The sequence below is a fragment of the Leptopilina heterotoma genome, unplaced genomic scaffold (genome assembly GCF_015476425.1).
Source record: "Leptopilina heterotoma isolate Lh14 unplaced genomic scaffold, ASM1547642v1 Lhet_11, whole genome shotgun sequence".
NCBI lineage: Eukaryota > Metazoa > Arthropoda > Insecta > Hymenoptera > Figitidae > Leptopilina > Leptopilina heterotoma.
Genome location: NW_025110829.1, coordinates 3,270,337 through 3,289,411, shown reverse-complemented (window position 1 = coordinate 3,289,411; position 19,075 = coordinate 3,270,337). Strand labels below are relative to the sequence as shown.

At 24.1% G+C, this 19,075-nt stretch overlaps 2 protein-coding genes across 6 annotated transcripts; both read right to left on the bottom strand.

Moving 5' to 3' along the window:
* Positions 1-1,458: 1,458 nt before the first annotated feature.
* On the bottom strand, positions 1,459-5,620 carry LOC122504219 (40S ribosomal protein S9). Of its 2 annotated transcripts, XR_006301818.1 has the most exons (5): positions 5,476-5,620; positions 4,816-5,048; positions 2,953-3,139; positions 2,553-2,712; positions 1,495-1,699 (listed from the first exon to the last, which is right to left on the bottom strand). XR_006301818.1 is itself a non-coding variant. In XM_043615183.1 (4 exons), exons 2-4 carry the CDS (start codon positions 5,036-5,038, stop codon positions 1,528-1,530), a joined length of 582 nt encoding a protein of 193 aa, XP_043471118.1. In that variant the 5' UTR covers positions 5,039-5,048; positions 5,476-5,620; the 3' UTR covers positions 1,459-1,527. The 2 variants fall into 2 exon arrangements, 1 of the variants encoding a protein (XP_043471118.1); XM_043615183.1 differs by lacking the exon at positions 2,553-2,712 and having other exon boundaries at positions 1,459-1,699.
* A 163-nt stretch (positions 5,621-5,783) lies between these two features.
* On the bottom strand, positions 5,784-19,035 carry LOC122504179 (PP2C-like domain-containing protein CG9801). 4 transcript variants are annotated; one of them, XR_006301814.1, is made up of 9 exons: positions 18,554-19,035; positions 18,140-18,442; positions 17,579-17,805; positions 15,224-15,826; positions 13,435-13,632; positions 11,108-11,411; positions 10,541-11,021; positions 7,081-7,387; positions 5,784-6,954 (listed from the first exon to the last, which is right to left on the bottom strand). XR_006301814.1 is itself a non-coding variant. In XM_043615125.1 (8 exons), the coding sequence occupies exons 2-8, from the start codon at positions 18,307-18,309 to the stop codon at positions 7,181-7,183; spliced, it is 2,190 nt and encodes a 729-aa protein (XP_043471060.1). In that variant the 5' UTR covers positions 18,310-18,465; positions 18,554-19,035; the 3' UTR covers positions 5,784-7,180. The 4 variants fall into 4 exon arrangements, 3 of the variants coding, with proteins under 3 accessions (XP_043471060.1, XP_043471054.1, XP_043471067.1); XM_043615125.1 differs by having other exon boundaries at positions 5,784-7,387; positions 18,140-18,465; XM_043615119.1 differs by having other exon boundaries at positions 5,784-7,387.
* Between the last annotated feature and the right edge of the window lie 40 nt (positions 19,036-19,075).

The window sequence follows — 19,075 nt, the reverse complement described above, 5'->3', positions numbered from 1 at the left end:
TACCTTATAGAATTTTTAACTAAATTTCTTCTCAGAATAAATTTTTTTTTTAATTTTTAAATAGCTTTTTCAAAGATTTAAATTTAATTAACAAAAAAGTAAGTTCATTAAAATTCATTAGAAATTCAATGGTTTTCAATTTAATAAAATTTATTTGAAAATTTTTAAGTTTCATGTAAAATGTTTGAAAATTTTAATTTTCAGTAACTTTAATTAAAAATCCTAAAGAGCTTCGATTATTAATTTTAATTTACAATTAGATTTAGAGAAGAAACTCTAAATAAATTTTTTTTTAATTTTCAAAAAGTTCAAGATTTTAATTGCTTAAAAGACAAAAAAGCTCACTTAAAAGTTGTCAATAAGTCAATTATTTTGAATTCAATATTACGAAATTTCAATTATTCGCTAAAGTTTTTTTTATTAAATAATAATTATATATTATTTAAAAAACTCTTCTAATATTTAAATTATTTTTTGAATTTTTAAAAAAAATTCATCTCGAAATTAATTATTTTTAATAATGAAAGTTGATCGGGAATTCAATTATTTAAATGAAAAAAATCAATTTTTTTAAATAAAAACTGCGCAATAATTTAAGGTTTTCAGTATGTATTTTCAAAAAACAAAAAATTAGAACTTCTGTCGCATTTCTAAAAATCGGAATTCCTACAAAAGAATTAATTAAAAATTCCAGGTTGATCTTCAGAAAATTCTACCAAGAATTACTGCAAAAAGGAAATAATGAGTCTTTACAGGAAAATATTTGACTATAGTTATTTTTTGTACTATGTCGAAAAGTAACTTTTTATCAAAATAAGGCCTGAAATAGTCATTAGTTTATTCTTTATAATAAAAATTAACATTTTATTTATTTATTGACAAAGTCTACACTAAAAAAAATTTATTTGATTCAAATAACCGATTACTTGTCTATTATCAAATAAATATTTACTTGAATAAAATCATTTTTATTCGAATCAATAATTTCAGTATTTGAAGCAAATACAATTTAACTGATTTAAATAAAAATTATTTAATTCAAGTAAATATTTATTTGATAATAGGTAGACAAATATTTAGTTATTTTAATCAAAATTTTTTTTCAGTTCAATTTGGTCTTGTAATTATTTTTACGACCGAAAATTTTCAAAACAAAATCTCACAAGATTGGAAATTAACTTTTTGTAATACAGTTTATTTGAATTTAAACTAATTAAATTTTAATTTTATTGAAATTTAGAAAAAAAATTTGGCGCAACTGATTTTAATTTAAATTAGATGAATTTCATTTTTGTTGAAATTTAAAAACAACGTATTTTGGTGCAGCAAATTTGAATTTTTAATGTTTGAAATGACTAATTTAAGTGAAGCATTAGTTAAGTATTGATGATTTTTAGAGAAAATCGGCAAATTGGATTTTGGAATAAGATGATTTTTCTTAAATAAGACAAAGTTGAATGTTGTTTTTTTGCAAATTTATTGGATTATTCTAAAATTATAAAGAATTCTCCAATTTCATTGTTTAAATTAATCTTCTTCTTCTTCAGCTGCTGCTCCACCACTTCCCTTGCGCATATTCTTCCTCTTTACACGTCCAGGGCGACCACCACCGAACGGCGATTTCAATGAGAAGTCAATATGCTTCTGAGAATCAAGTCTCACCACGAAAGAAGGTATGTTCACCACTTGTTTCCTCACTCTAAAATAGAAAAAAAAATTTCCATGAATATGCATGTTCAGTTAATTTTTTTAGGTCCAGAAAATTTATTTTTCTCTTTTTCATATTTTGGAATTATATTTATTAATTTTGCCAAAAAGAAAAAATAATTCGAAACTTTCTACTTTAGAATTTCTTCCACTTATTCATTTGAATTCAGTTTTTCGAAATTTATAAAATTAAACATGTAGTAGAATTTTATTAGATTCTTTTGAATTTAATATTTTTTCTTTGGTTTGAAAATAAAAATTGAAATTTTTAAATTTGTCAAATAAATACATTTAGTGAAATACAAATTAATTCAAGAAAGTAATACAAAAGTTACTTTTTTTAAATGTCAATACAAAAATGAAAGAAAAACAAAATTAGACATTTTTGTTTTTAAAAAAACCAACGAAATATAAATTAAATATATAGAAATTTGGTAAAGTAGACAATTCTCTAAATAAAAAATTGCAATAAATGAAAATTATTTTTAAAAACAAATTTTAACTTTTCAAAAAATGTATCATTTCTAAAATATGAAAACCAAGAGAGAAAAAATTTTTAGTTTTAAACAAATTAACGTATTTAATTATAGATTTTTGTCATAATCATAAACGGAAAAGTGGAGTATTTGAAAAAAAATTTTCTTTGTTTCCAATAACTAAAAATTTGATTACAAACACGATGAAAAAGCAACTACCTCCAAGTTTTATATACAGAAATTTTTTTGTAAATTTCTCCCCAATTTTTAATACTCAGAAATGCAATTAAATTGAAAATTTCAATCGGGTAAGAATAATATAAAATAAATTGAACTTAGTCAATAACAAAATATGAAAAATTACTGTACCAAGATCAAAGGGCAACATAAACTCCACACTTGTCAGACGTTAAACTTTTAATGTTTAAGTGGTCTGCCTGAAAAGCATGGACCAATTTTTATTGGTCCAGCAAATTAAACGCTCGATCACCATATTTTTCACGATCAGTATCGCCCTCACGAGCAGTTTCTAAATTATCAAAAAGAATTTTCTTTCAAAATTCATAAAGAAATGGTGAAAATTTTCATAAACTTATTTTCTATAAATGTCTCCTGATTTGAAGTCGAACGAAGAACAATCTTCGTTCGATGATTAACACAGGAATTTACTTTTGCCTTGATGATTAGAAACAATCTACTTGTGATGTAGATATTCCTTGCCCAGTACAACAAGGCAATAAGCAAATTAATTTTGTTATGAAGCACAAACCTAATGTGGCGTTGCCTAATGAGAACACGAGCATGATGAATCGACTTGGCCAAACCAAGTTTGAAAACTTGAGTCTGTAAACGTCTCTCCAAAAAGTCTTCAATCTTTAAACCAAGTACGTAATCGAGCTTCATTCTGGATTCATCCAATACTCCAATGCGTACTAAACGACGAAGTAGCGCATTTCCTGAAAAACATTTTCATTGTTAATTTCTCCAAAGTTTCAGATAAATTCGTTAATTTACTTTTTTTCAAATTTATTCAGATGTTATTCGGTTCAACAAGAATATTCAGACAAGAGGTGTCAGAAAATACAAGTATAAATATCATCACGGTAGAAAATTTATAATAGGGACAAATTTTATCAAAACTATTTTTGCTGTTAAATTTTTTCAATGTAATAATTAAAGTCAGCATAAAATTCAGGGATCACAGTAATTTTTTTCTTACTTTGAATTAGGTGGATTATTTTCTAAAGCTAGGTAACAATAAGATTTTTAAAAATTCACGCTATATGCTTTTAATATTCAATTATAATCAAAAATTGTAATTTAAATTCATTTTTAAATCAATTTTTATTAGAAAATTCTACAAGAATTCAATTATTGAAATACAAAAATAAATAATTTATTGAATAATTTAATGTTTCTTAAAATTTAATACTCATAAAGAACTTTATCAACAATTTTTTAAATAATTGAATTCATCCGGAAAATGTTATTAAAATCGTAGATATAAAAAATCATTGAATTGAGGAAATTTTTTTAAAATAATTTAAATTTTCACGAGAATTTAAAAAAATTTTGAACATAATTGAATTTCTACGAATAATTTTATTAATTTTGAAATTAATTGAATTTCAGCAATCATTATTTGTGATTTCTCCAAAATTCAATCTTTTTTAAGTGTTTTTAACTTAATTCTTTTATAAATCCATTACTTTTAATAATTAATTAAATATACATTAAAAAATTTAATTAATTTTAGATGAATTTAAATTATTAAAATTTTCCAAAAATCAAAGTTTTTTAAAATTTCTAATAAAATTCATTCAAAATTAAATTTTATAAAATTTTAAATTAAAACCTTTTGAAGTTCATCTATTGTTGAAAATTGTAAAGGTAACTCCTTTAAAATTCAATTAACCTTTAAAGTGCTAAGTGTTGGAAAATCACGCTCAGTGCTAACCCCGGTCTGTCAGACCGCTATTCCCTTTTGACAGTTTTTTTAGTCATTTATAATTTTTAAAAGACTACTATTATAAATATTTTTTACTTTTTAACAAAAAAAGTCATTTCTGTATTATGCATTTATTTATTTGATTTATTTTGTAAATGCAGTATATGAGAACTGTCAGTAAAACTAGCTGCGCGTCAAGTTGCGCAGACGTTACTCATGGGAATATACTGGAATATACTTTCACTTAAAGCTAACCCCGGTCTCACAGACCGCTATACTTCAAATATTTATTTATATTAAAAAATTTAACGAATAAAATTTTTTGAAAAAGTTGTCTCCTAACAGATTTTTATAAAATATGAAGCTTCTAAAAAGTTCAAGTTCTTATTATACTTTGAAAAAAAGTTACAAGCAAAGAAAATTTTAATAGCGGTCTGCCAGACCGGCATAGCACTTTAAAGGTTAAGTTTGAAATATTTAATTAAATAAATAAAATTAAGATTCATTTAAATATAAATTAATTAAATACTTTAACAAACTAAAATTGATTAGATTTTTTTGAAAAATTTACAAAATAACTAAAATTGGTGAAAAAATTAAAAAAAAAAAAAAGGATAAAAGGATAAAAGGTGACAGGCTGTGATCCCTGAAAATGAATAATTCAATAAAAAGTGAAAAAAATACCTTCAAAAAGACGCTTTTGATCTTTCTCTTCCAAGGTCAAAAGCTCACGAGCAGCTTTACGGATTTTTGCTAAAGTGTATTTAACTCTCCAAACTTCTCTCTTATTTCGGAGACCATATTCTCCGATAATTCGCAATTCTTGATCAAGACGCGCTTTCTCATAAGGCCTCCTGGGCGTTACATATGTCTTCGAAAAGACAGAAGGTATCCTTCCGTTCACCATTGTTCGTCAACTACAAAAATATTATCAATAAGAATCCGAATTAAAAACAATTTTTTAACACAAAAAAAATAAATTAATTCCATAAAATAGAACTCAGTTGCAGAGATTTAAAAAAAAAACGCCTGACCACGTGGCGACATTTTTTCAATTTCATAGCAAAAATTCATAAATAAATAAAATATAAGGCTTAAAATAATTAATATAATTTTTTAACATTATTCGCAATTAATTACAATTAATCACTTAACTAAAATGACTAAAATTCAATAAAAAGCACGCGAGAAATAATTGTTAGGTTAGAAAACAAAATTTCGTTAAAACAAGGAAAATAAATTATCATTAAATGTAATAATATTTTATAACGATAAAGAACATTGAAAATAGAAAAAGAAAATGAAAAAAAACTAAAAAAAGAACAAACTTCTCATAAAACTTACGCTTATTTCGCGAGACGATGAACCTCCTGCAACGATCACAATGCAAATGGCCGAGAGAGAAATCGTTTTCCGCCTTTCCGGTTCTGTTCAAACGATCGCAGCTCCCTCTACATTTTTCCCGCCAAAAAATCATAATTTTAAACTGAAAAAATTTTTATAAGGAAATTAATTTCCAACTAATATTCATAAATGGATTATTTTATCTAAAAAAAACATCTTTATCTTTTAAGGAAACTTCTAATTTAAAATATATTTTTTCTGAAGCATATCGTTTTAATTTTGTTTTAATAAAAAAATAATCAAAGAACTAATTTTAAGTGGGTTAAAATTTATTTATCAAATATTATATTTTTTTGATCGTATTACATAGATTTTTATTCTAATACATTTTATGCATAAAAAATAGATAATACTAAATACAACAAAATACTACAAAATAAAAAAAAACACAAGATTATAGCACGTGAACAATTTTTCCTGACGAAAAATTAACATTAACAATTTTAAATATTCATCAAGAATTTGTCGAAAAAAATAGTCATTTTTTAAAAATTATTTATCTTTATCGACTTCGTATTTAATATTTCTTTTTTTTTTTTTGCTTTTAATATATTATTTTGATTTGAATTTTTCACCAGGTAAAATTCTATTAGTTATTTCTTTATCAGTTTTTCTCATCGTTCTTAAAGTTAGCATTATTTAATATAAAAACAAAAAAGGAACTTTATATTAATACTACAATATTGGACCAAAGAATTAACCATTTGTAAAATACTTTATATTTTCTGTGAAATCTTCAAATTTCTCTGAATATTCATTTCTTTTCTAGAATCTCATCTAAAAAGTGGAAATCTTTATATAATATATATTGAATTGTGTTGAGCACTATGGCAGTATTAATGAATTTGTTTGTTTTGAAATTGAAGTCTTTATATCACTTTTTAATCAAATCCACAAAGTATTTTGCCTTTGAATATTCTAATTTTGTTCATTGTTTCTTTTGTTGAATCTATCATCAGTGTTATTTTTTTCTCTTTCTACAATATATATTTATATTTCTTCATATATAATTTTTCTTCATTTTTTTTGGCTGTTCTATTGGTTATCTATTCCTGAGAAAAGCGACGAATTCCTACTCTTTTTTAAAATATACTCAATAACCTTTGATTTCTGAATGTTTTTCATTTTATAATCGCACATTAGGCCATTTTTTTAAATTCAAAGGTTCTACAATTTTCACTTTTGTATGAGTAGAATTTATTTTAAAATACACTTAGTCACTAGCGACTTTTTTTTCTCTTCTATTTCCATTTTTTAAACATTTGGAAATATATTTCTAATCTTCAAAAGCCTGCTTTGATTACTATCCATCACAAAATTTTATGCTGTGAATGTATTTCTTTTTTTTTATGAAAAATACATTTTATTTAGCGGGACGTCAATTTATCTCAACTATTATTGAGAATTTAAAAGCCTCAACTATGAGGAAAAATCACGTTGTTAAAAAAATACAATAACAACTAAAATACAAAACTTAACAAATAGAAAAAAAGACTTATTTTTCATTCTAGTGAGAAGGAAAATAAAGTTTTTATAAAAACTTACAAAATCGTAAAGATAGAATTTCTTTTTCTGGCTTTTTCCAAAATGTGGAAGAAAACAAAAACATTTGGGTGAAAAAATATTTGGCGTACGTAACTAATGATTAGTCAAATTTGTAGGATCCGACCATATATGCAACCACAGTGGCGTGATCCAACTTTCCTGGCACCATTGAAATCTTATCTATTGTTTTGCGACGGCGAATTTTTTGCTCCGTTTTTGAGAGCGCAACTAATTCGCCATTCTTTTGTTGTGCGTAGTACAAATCTGTATCCTCCAAAATTCTCCGTTTGGCAGCAGTTATGCGAACCTTGAAAGAAAAAAGTTATTTATTCTTTACTTTAAAAATTTATTTTGTTTTTCCCTGACTTTTACCTGATTTCCAGACAAAATTTTGACTTTTTCCCTGACCCTAAAGAATATTTTGATTCACTCTAAAAATGATTAGATACTAAAAAAAATCTATTGCATTTATTTACGAATTTTTTTAATTGTAAAATTATTTGAAACCATCAATAACTTCATTTCTAAATCAATATTTAATCAATATTATTTTTCCACATAGGAATTAAGATTTAAAAAAATTTTAAATTCAAACCTTTTTGAAATTCAACAACTTGTAAAAGTATAATATATTTTTATTAGAAAATTATACGAGAATTCAATTATTTAAATACAAAAACAAATAATTTATTAAATAATTGAATGTTTCTTAAAATTGAATTTTCATAAAGAATTTTATCAACAAATTTTTAAATTTTTTTTACGAATTTTAATAAAATTCTTAAAAATAATTACGTTTTTTGAGAAATTCGATTAAAATTGTACTAAAAATATTTAAAATTCAGCGATGACTTTTATTGTTTATGAAAATAATTGAATCCCTATAAAAAATTTTTATTACTTATGAAAATAATTGAATTATTGCTACGAAATTTATAAAAAATTTGTAAATAATTGAATTCTTGTGAAACTTTTATTGTTTATGAAAATAATTAAATGTTTGCGTAGAATTTTATTCAAATTTTTTTTAAATAGTTGAATTCTATTGAAAAATTATTGAAAATAATTAAATTCTTGACAAAAATGTTATTAACATTTATGAAAGTAATTGAATTTTATTAAGAATTTCTTTTTAGTTTTTCAGGGTGTCTAGCGAATTATGATTTTCAAATTCCCGGCAAAATCCCGGATTTCCCGGACCTAAAACTAAATTATTCCCGGATTTATTTTTAAGACATTAATGACTATACTATTAAAATTTCATAATTTTTTAAATACAGTGGAAACTGAATTATACGAACTAATTCAGGCAGGATCTGGTTCAGATAATCAAAAGTTCAAATAATAGAAATTGCAATTATTTTTTTTATATTTGTGGATAAATGATTATTTCTGAATTATTTTGCAATACCCAATGGCATTTATGTCTTCTTTTAGATATTTACATTAAAAGTCACTGAGGTTCAACTGCAACAAGTTAAAAATATTAGGATTTATAATTAAACTTTTAATTGAAGACTTTAAAATGTTAAAAATGTATGCAACAATTATATAAATAATAATAATATACGGTCAATTCTACGTCACAAGTATATTTTATTTATAGTATATGGAGTGTATAACTCCTTTTTCATTTTAAGCCAAGTATAATAAAGTAAAGAAAAGTAAAGATTTCCTTCTTCTTCTTCTTCTTCTTCTTTACTTTATATTTTATTTATTCCTTTTAGAAAAAAGGTATACGTATCCTTTATTTTTCTATTCTATAGGGGGACCAAAATATTTTTTGCAAACTATCCTTATTATTTGTAAGTATGTATTAGATAAGTTTTCTAAATTCAATAGTTTTAGAGTTATAGATTTTAGAGTCTACTTTTAAAAATCCAAAAATTTGGTTACCTATAAAAAATGAAAAAATAGATTTACAATAATATATTTTCATCCTAATTGAAAATGTGGACTGAAATTTAACGTGAAATTGCCTATATACTTATAATATATCTTTTTTTCATTTTTGAAAAATATAAGACTGAAGGTAGTTCTCTGGCTTCTACTCTTGTAAAAATTTATTTTCTTCAAATTTTGAGGAAATGTTTCTTTTGGTGCCCTTTAAATGTGGTAAAAATTTCAAAACCCTTTGCGATGCTAAATTTTAACTTATTCAAGTTCAAACTTTCACTTGAAAGTGAAAATTTCCATGCGTTTATGTTAAAAATAAAAAATGTCAACCACAATATCTTGTTTTTTGACATGGCAAAAGGTTTTGAAGTTTCTATCACATTTAAAAGGCATCCGAAGAAATATTTCCTCAAAATTTGAAGAAAATCTATCGAAAATCAATTTTTAAAAGAGTAGCAGCCGGAGAACTACCTTAAATGGAAATTTTTTTATAGATTTTAATGAATTAGAGAAAATTTCCAAAAATTCCCGGATATTTTTTTCAATTCCCGGCAATTTCCCGGTCGAACTAAATTCCCGGCAAATCCCGGGTTTCCCGTTTTTCCCGGACGCTAGACACCCTGATTTTTATAATAATCCTGTTTATTAATAATAATTGTAATTAATAATTTCGTTATTAAATTTTATGACAATTATTAATAGAAAATTAAATTCTTTTAAACAACTATATTAATTTTCATAAATAATTAATTATTTTTGAAGAATTTCTTCAAATTTTTTGAAAACATTGTAGTTTTTTTAAAATAATTGAATTATTTAGAAAGTTTTTTTAAAAGTTTATTGAAAATAATTGAATTTAGGAGAAGAATTTTATTATTTACAAAAATAATTGAAATTTTGACGAGAATTTTCTTAACTTTTTGAACATAATTCATTTTTTGTCGAAAATTTTATTACTTTTGAAAATAACTGAATTTTAGGAATCACTTGTAACTTCTCCAAAATTCAATTTTTTAAGTGTTTTTAACTAAAATTCTTTTATAAATCCGTTATTTTTAATAATTAATTAAATATATATTAATAAATTTAACCAATTATTCAAAAATAATTAAAATTTTTTAAAATTTTTAATTAAATTCACTCAAAAATAACATTTTCTAAAATTTCAAATTAAAACCTTTCGAAGTTCATCTATTTATGAAAATTGTAAACGCAACTCTTCTAAAATTGAATTAATTTTGAAATATTTTTAAGTAAAATTATTCATTAAATAATTTCTAAGTAATAATTTTATGATAGTTCTTCAAGAATTAAGTTAGTTAAAAAGACATTATTGTCAGAAATAGAAAAAATTGAAGGTTTTGTATTAGAATTCGAGATAATTTCATAGTTTATGAGGCAAACCAAAAAGGACACCAAAATTCAGAATTTGATTATGAATTCTAAAAATTTAATTTTCTCCAGTACTTTGAATAAAAATCGCTAATTTCCCTGACTTTTCACTGAATTCCCTGACCTGTGGCAACCCTATATTAAAAAAAATTGAGAAAAATTTGCAATTTACCGAGAAATCCAAAACAAGTTCACATAATCGTTTAGCGCTATTGCAAGGTGGTCCTTTGCCGGAAACTCCTCGTTTCAAAAGATCCTCCATTCTTAATAATGTTAATTCATGCCTCTGGTACGCTTCAACCACGGGCAAATCACTGTGTATTTCACTTTCAGATCTCTGGGGATGATCCACTGATTTGCGTCGACCTTTTTGACGACTCTCCGTTCTGCCTGATCGTTCGGCATTAAAACTGCCACCGTTATTGCTTGGTAAAACGGCAAATTTACCCACCACTGGATCAAAATTATCAGATATTCCATCACTCGTGAGAAAAACGATATCACCTTGCTCCACCTCTGTCATTGACAATGTTAAATTCTTCAGTTCTGGATTGGAACCTGCAACCGGACCCAGAGCGCCAAGAGCGTCACGCATGTCCCGCATGCAATGAATATCTCGACAACCGCGCGTTATTTCTCTCACTCCTGTTTTTCTGTTTACGAAAAATAGAATTAATTAATTCAGAAGTAGAATTATTTTATTTTAAAATAGAATTATGATTTACTAGTAGAGTTTTACCTCGAGTAAACGTAGGCAAGACTGTCTCCCACATTACAAGTGCAGGCAACGTATTTTTTAGAAGAAGAATTAGAACCCGATGCAGTTTTTGGTAGTGGTAAAATAACGCAAACAGTGAGAGTTGTCAGCATGCCTTTTTCCTCGAGAATAAGTGAATGAGCTGCATGGAATGATTGAAGTAAAGCGATGAACACATCTCTTGTCGTTGAGACACCGCTATTTATCGCCGACGAAAAAAGTGCTTTGTTCAAGTACTCAATACTCCCATGAACAGCCGATCTTGCCGCGATACTTGCCTTCGGTCCTATAAATTAATTTTATTAATTAACTTTTCAAATTTTAACAGGGTTGCCACAGACATTTAATTTGTTTTTTCCTGACTTTTCCCTGATTTCCAGACAAAATTCTCACTTTTTCCCTGATCCTAAAAAATATTCTGATTCACTCTAAAAATTATTAGAAACTCAAAAAAATGTTCTATTACATTTATTTACAAATTTCATTAATTGTAAAATTATTCAAAAACATGAATAATTTCTTTTTTAAATAAATATTTAATCATTATTATTTTTCCGTAGGAATTAAAATTCTTCAATACATTCAAATTCAAACCTTTTGTTTCAAAAAAAATTTTATTATTTACAAAAATCCTAATAAAATCCTTCGCAAGAATTCAATTATTTTTAAAAAGTAGTAAATTTTCTCAAAAAAATTCAATTATTTGAAAAAATTGTAATTAAATTCGTTGCAATAATTAAATTATTTTCATAAATAATAAATCGATTATTCGGTAATTCATTTTTTAATCAATTTTTATTGATAAGTTTTATTACATATTTATGAAAATAATTAAAACTTTTCCCAAAAATTTTATTAAAATTTTTCTAAAATAATTGAATTTTAGTGAAGAATTTTATTATTTATAAAAATAATTGAATCCTTGAAAAGAACTTTGTTAAATTTTTTTTAAATAATTGAATTCATGCGACGAATTTTATAAAAATCTTTTTAAATAATTGATATTTTTCGAAAAATTTTATGAAATTTTGTATATTAAATAATTGAACTCATGTGAAAATTTTATTATGTATTTATGAAAATAATTGAATTATTTCAAAGAAATTTATTAACATTTTTTTAAATTATTGAATTCCTGTGAAATTTTAACAAGAATTTTATTCAAGTTTTTTTAAATAATTGAATTCCTGCGACGAATTTTATAAAATTCTTTTTAAATAATTGATATTTTTCGAAAAATTTTTTGAAATTTTTATATTAAATAATTGAATTCCTGTGAAAATTTTATTATTTATAAAAATAATTGATTTATTTCGAAGAAATTTATTAAAAATCTTGTAAATTATTGAATTCCTGTGAAATTTTGCCAAAAATTTTATTAAAGTTTTTAAAAATAATTGAATTTAGTAGAAGAATTGTATTATTTATAAAGATATTTGAAATTTTGACGAGAATTTTTAAAAAATTTTTGAACATAATTGAATTTTGGAGAAGAATTTTATTATTTTTAAAGATATAATTGAAATGATCAGAATTTTTTTTAAATTTTTGAATATAATTGAATTTTTGCGAAAAATTTTATTACTTTTGAAAATAATTGAATTTTTGTAATTATTTGTAACTTTTCCAAAATTCAATTTTTTTTAGTATTTTTAACTAAAATTCTTTTATTAATCTAGTATTTATGAAAATTGTAAAAATGATTCATTAAATAATTTATAAGTCATAATTTTATGATAGTTCTTGTAAAATTAAGTTATTTAAAAAGAAATTATTGTCTGAAATAGAAAAAATTTAAGGTTTTGTATTAAAATTCGTGGTAATTTCATAGTTTACGACGCAAACAAGAAAACATCAAAATTCAGAGTTTTTTCATGAATTTCTAAAATTCAATTTTTTCCAGTACTTTTACTAAAAATCCCTGACTTCCCTGACCAATTTTACTTTCCCTGACTTTTCCCTGAATTCCCTGACCTGTGGCAACCCTGTTTAAATTTAATAGAGTTGCCACAAGAATTTTATTTTTTCCCCTGACTCTTAACTAATTTCATAACAGAATTTTGATTTTTTCCCTGATCTCTATATAAAAAAATTCAAAACAATTTCAATTAACTGTAAAAAAAATAAATTTAACAAACAAAGTGATTTAAAACTTAAATGGTATCTGGTTGATTCGGATAGATCGATAATTTTACTTTCTAATATAATTACAAATTTTGATTTCATTCAAATTTAATTAATTGAATTTAACTTAATTTAAAAATTTTAAATATGTTCGGTACTTTAAAAAAATGGAAAAAATAATTCACCCCAATTGACACCATCGGCCAATGCGAGAATAGCAGCATTTGGTCGAGCGATCATTCCAAAGCAATCAGCAATCGGTTCCCCATTATTACAATCATTGGTGGGATTTTTTTCATAAAGAGTAGTCGCTATTCCGTAAGCCATGTCATGCGAATTAAACCAATCAGACACTCCTGCAATTTCTCCATCAGATGTCATACCTAAAAAAAGCATTCATTAGTTTAATAGAGGAAACATTTTCATTCTTGTCACACTGAAGCAAAGAAAATTTCAATTCTTTTCTAATTACGTCAAATTTCTTCAAATTAAATCAACATCATGCAATATTTCAAAATCAAACCAAAAATACATTTTCCACCTCAATGTAAATTAGAATTAATTCATTTTTACTGCAATAACTAAAAAGAAAATTCGACAGAATAAAAACGGATAATCGATGAAGAATATAGTTTCACAAAAAAAAAAGAACTGAAAAAAATTTGATAGATTATCAAGATTTGATAGATAGATAAAAAAAAAGTTCCACAATAGGATAAAAGTGCAAATTCTCCGAGTTATGAAAAATTGAAGTCCATTATGAACTCTTAGTTCGTAAATTCACGAGCTAAACATGCACGTGCTTGTCTCAAAAAAAAAAAATATATTGAAAGCTATATCTACACAATATCCAATATCAAGTTCAGATAAGTCTATAACTCAAGGTGAATAATAGCCGCAATATAATGCAAATCAAAACTACTGTAAATCATAGATAGACAGTATTACCAGCAGGAAAATATTGTTCAAAACTGAAAATTCAATTTGCAATTGAGATAAAAAAATAAAATATAAAGCGATGACTAGAGTATTTTGCGCACAAATAGGCAAAAATTTACGCAAATAAAATACAAATAAATTTATTAAACTTTGAACTAAATTATTTTACAGGGGATTTTTTTTCACGGCTTCTTTTAGATTACAGACAAAATTTAAAAACTTATCTTTAATGTTGTATTTATTGTTTTTTAATTAAGATAAACTTTTATTTAAATAAAATGTCAATTTACAAAAATTTTTAAATTCTATTTGCTTTTATATTCTATATTCTTTTAATTCTATATTATATCTATTACAAAAACGTTTTCAACACTTATCCATAATTAAATTAAAAAGTTAATTTGATTAGTATTATTATTATTATTATCAATTAATCAATAATTTAAATTTTAATTCATTCAAAATTAAAAATGAAATTTTTTGAAAATCTAATTTAATAGTTAATTAATATACCCATGAAAAATAACTAATTGTAAAAGTAAAAAAATTAATTAAACTAGAAAAGGTCAAAGAGTTTCCATATCTAGATTTCTAGTTTAGTTCTGGAAACCAATTAAACTAAAAAGTCAATTCAATAAATAATGTAATTAAATAATAAAAATGTTAATAATAATTTAAAATTATTATTATTATTATTATTATTATTATTATTATTTGCATTATTTTTATTTTTGATTATTCAAAAAAAAAAATTGAATTAAACTTTCAAAAATTCAGTTTTTTAAAGATATGCTGGCTACCCTGTGTGAATTCAATAAGATTGTCAAAATGTCTAATAAATTTATTTTAATGTTTCAATTAAAAGAAAATTACTTTACGATTAAGAAGGAAATATTTACAATATCGAATATTAAATTCTTAAAAAGCAACTAAAACGCAATGCCCATTTTTGTTTACGATAAATAGCAATCAGAAATTACGAAACAACAGATCTTGAGGCAAGAGACGAAGATCGTATAACACAAATGCGAGCACCTTTATTATTGAATTTTTTAAATGGAGCCGGTGCACTTTTTGATTTTCTAAGAGGATTCATTTCATTGGCAAACTCTGTAGGCGGCGGTATAATATTACATCCCAATTCTCCTTCACTTGAACTATTGAGTGTATCGTTTGACATATTCTGCAACGTAAAATGCACTTCACGCTCACTCAAATTACAGTTCAATCCATCCTTTAATGAATCCTCAACTTTTTGTTCAATTTTTGTTTCGAAATTTTCAATAATCTCCATCGATTGACCCTGTTTTATTTCATCACATTCAAATTGCACATTGTTTCTTGGATAATTAATGTTGTCTTTTAATGTTGTCTCTAAATTAGACGATGTCTTTTGATTATCGACTTGCTCGGAATTATTGCTCAATGAATTATTATGTCTTTCATCTGAATCACTATCGAGATCAAGTGAATTTGGTTTGTACTCTTTAAAATAGATTTTATTTTTTATAAGATTTGTCTGTAAATTCTTTGGTGCTGGCTCATAAAGTTTACCGGCTGCTCGTATCTTCACTCGACTGTTGTCAATCGGATAAATTGAAGTGTCCGCTGTACGTAATGTTCGCCATCGATCGTGGCCTGGGGAAAATATTCGATCCCGTGTTTGTTGTAAACATTTTATTTATTTCATCGATTTATTAAACTCGGTAGTAGAAAATTTTCATTTATATGCAATTATGTACAAAAATTACATTTTATTCTAATTCTAATAATTAAATGGGAAATTAAATTAAAAAATATAAAAAATTTATTTGAATAAAAATTTGGAAAAAAATGTTTTTTTTAAATTCAGTTTAAATCGGAATTATTTTGTGTATGAAAATTTCGAGTGTTTTCATTTTCTTTAGATAAATTATCAATTTTATTATTAATAAACAAATGTGCAGAGAATAGTGACTTATAATTATCGCAGGCCTCGGATCGACTTTAAGGCGCAAAAAAGTCGCTTTAGTCGATTAAAAGTACAAAAAAAGTCGAAAAAATCGTTTACTTTATTCAGTGTTGTCACAAAAATTTTATTTTGATATCCCTGACTTTTCATTAATTTCTAGATTCAATTATTCAAAACTTGAATAATAGTGAAATAAAATTTAAAAAATTTCAATTCCAAACCTACTTTCTATAAATTACAACTATAGTCCTAACAAAAATTCAAGTTTTTACAATAATTGTATATTAAAATAAATATTTTTAAAAAATTAAAAATTTAAAAATTTTTTAACATTTTTTGAAAGATAATAGTTTTTCAATTATATACAATTGAAAAATTTCCAAACCATTGAAATTTAGTAAAATCTATTTGAATTATTGAAAAATATAAAAAAAAAATAATCAAATTTTTGAAGAATTTTAATTATAAATAGGTATGAACATTTATTTCTCCGTAATTTTAATAAGTCTAAAGAAGGAAATTTAAAAAAAATTTAGTTTTTCTTATTTAAGGATAATTAAATCTTAAAAAATTATGATAAAACAATTCTAAGAATTAGTTTTTTAAAAATATTTTAATGTAATTCTTCGAAAATAATTGAATTTATTAAAAGAATTTTTGTATAATTTAAAAAAACTAATTCATTTTTTGAAGAATTTTAGTTAAAAATTTGGAGAATGATTGTTTTCTCCAAAATGTTAAAAATAATTCTAAAAAATTTTAAGGTTATTATTTTTTGTATGTAGGTATTTGAATTTGCTGAAATATGTAATTGATAATATTGAACATAATTGAATTTTAAAAAATTAGAATCAAAAAATTAAAAAAATTAGTTTTTTTTTAAAAATATTTTAATTTAATTTTTAAAAGCCAATTTTTATTTTTAAATTTACACTTGACGATTTTTCATTAAAATTTTTGAAAATTTAATTATTTTCAAAATTTACAATTAAAATTCCTCAACAGTTGATTTTAAAAAATTGGAATAAAATAGTTGAAAGAAATCAATTATTTTCAATTAAATTTGACAAAATTTCAATTATTCAAAATCTTTTTAATTCTATATGTATTTCGAAAATTTAATTAGAAAAATTATTAAAAACTAATTCTTGAAAGATTTGTCTAATTATTTTTCACACTATAAAAATCGAAATAAGTTGCATTTTATTTCTAAAAATGTGGTATTTTGTTGCAATATTTGGAAGAAAAGTCGAAAAAGTAGCAATTTTTAAAAATTAGTCGAAAAAAGACACATTTATTGAGAATAGTCGAAAAAAGTCGAGAAATTAATATTATCCGAGGCCTGTTATCGATATTTCTTTAAGAAGTGAAAAAGAAAAATTTAATTTCACGATATTTGATGGAATAATTATTTTAAAATGTCGTTTAAAATTAATTACCGGATCCGTTTTGGTCGGGTTGGTCCAAGATGTCAATGTAATCCACATCCGGATCACTGATGCTTAAATGTCTTTGTTTTAAATTGACTGTTGTAAGTCCTCGATCAGGACCTGTTATGGCAGCGAATTCTTTCTCATTCTTATCATAATCTCCTAATGGTTTCGTAGGAAGTTCTTCGGGACTCCGACCGTGTATAATCGGTGGACCCTCTTGTTTCTTCTCCAATCTAAACATTTCATTATTTTATAAACAAAATAGTTTTCAAAATCATTGAAAATCAAAGCATTGAAAAATTTCCAAATTTAAAAATTTCAAATACAATATTTGTAAAATTTGTATATTTCAGAATGCATTTTAAAAGATCAAATTAAAAAAAAAATTTTAAAAGAAAAAGAATAAAACGAAAATACATTATATTTCCTGTGAAGCAATTGTCAATTTATGTATCAAATTGTCCTAATAAAAAAATATGAGCACATCGTACGTGACGAACTAAATCAAAACAAGAGAATAAGAATAATCAATCAAAACCATTCTGCCGATTGCTAAATAATACTCACCCATTTAAGTATCGAGAAATAAAGCAACCTCCCACGAGTTCTTGTTGTGTTGTTTTAGGATATTGTAAATTTTGATGGTCCCCTTGGCCGATACTTTCAACAGCAGCTGTCAAATTGCTTATTGATAATTGACGCATAAATCCCACAACTTTTTTTCTTAAACTCGGCATTTTTTTTATTAATCGAAAATATTTTATTCCTCAATTTTTTCTTAAAATAATAACACCAATTGTCTACCTGTGTCTACCCGAGTCGTAATGCGTACAACCAATAAATGACATTTTTTTTTTATTTTTCTGTTATCTGAACATGAAACAAACAAAGAACTTTTTTATTAACCAATATAGAAGTGGAAATTTACCTTAGAATTGATATTTTTTCTTTATTCAATTAGATAGAAGGTGAAATACTTACTATTTTAAAATCGATGATACAAAATTGGTGTTTCTTTTACAAAATAAACAACACACGACAAAGAAAAGAAAACAATGTATTTTACTTTTTTTTGGAGCAAGGCACTACACGCCCGTGACAGTGAATGCTTAAAAATTTGTTGAATAAATTATTCTCCCATGTTTCGAAAGTAAGATAATGTTGTGATTTTATACAGGGACATTTTTTTCCGCCTTTCCTTCACTTCACATGATTATATTATGCATACACTGTACTCATTTATTACGTATTTATTAAGTTAGATTCTTTATAAACACTGGCATTGTTATGTGTGTATGGGTCAATTGTGAACGTGAGGTTATGTGCTTGAAATGTGTGTCAATAATGTATTGACTATATATATACGTACGTGAATATACTTTCATTTCAAAAATACAATATTTTCAATTTAATACACATTTTTATATTAATACTTAAATTGTAATTCCTTTTTCAGATAATAATTATTGTTTACATGATTTACGTTTTTTAAATTAAATAATA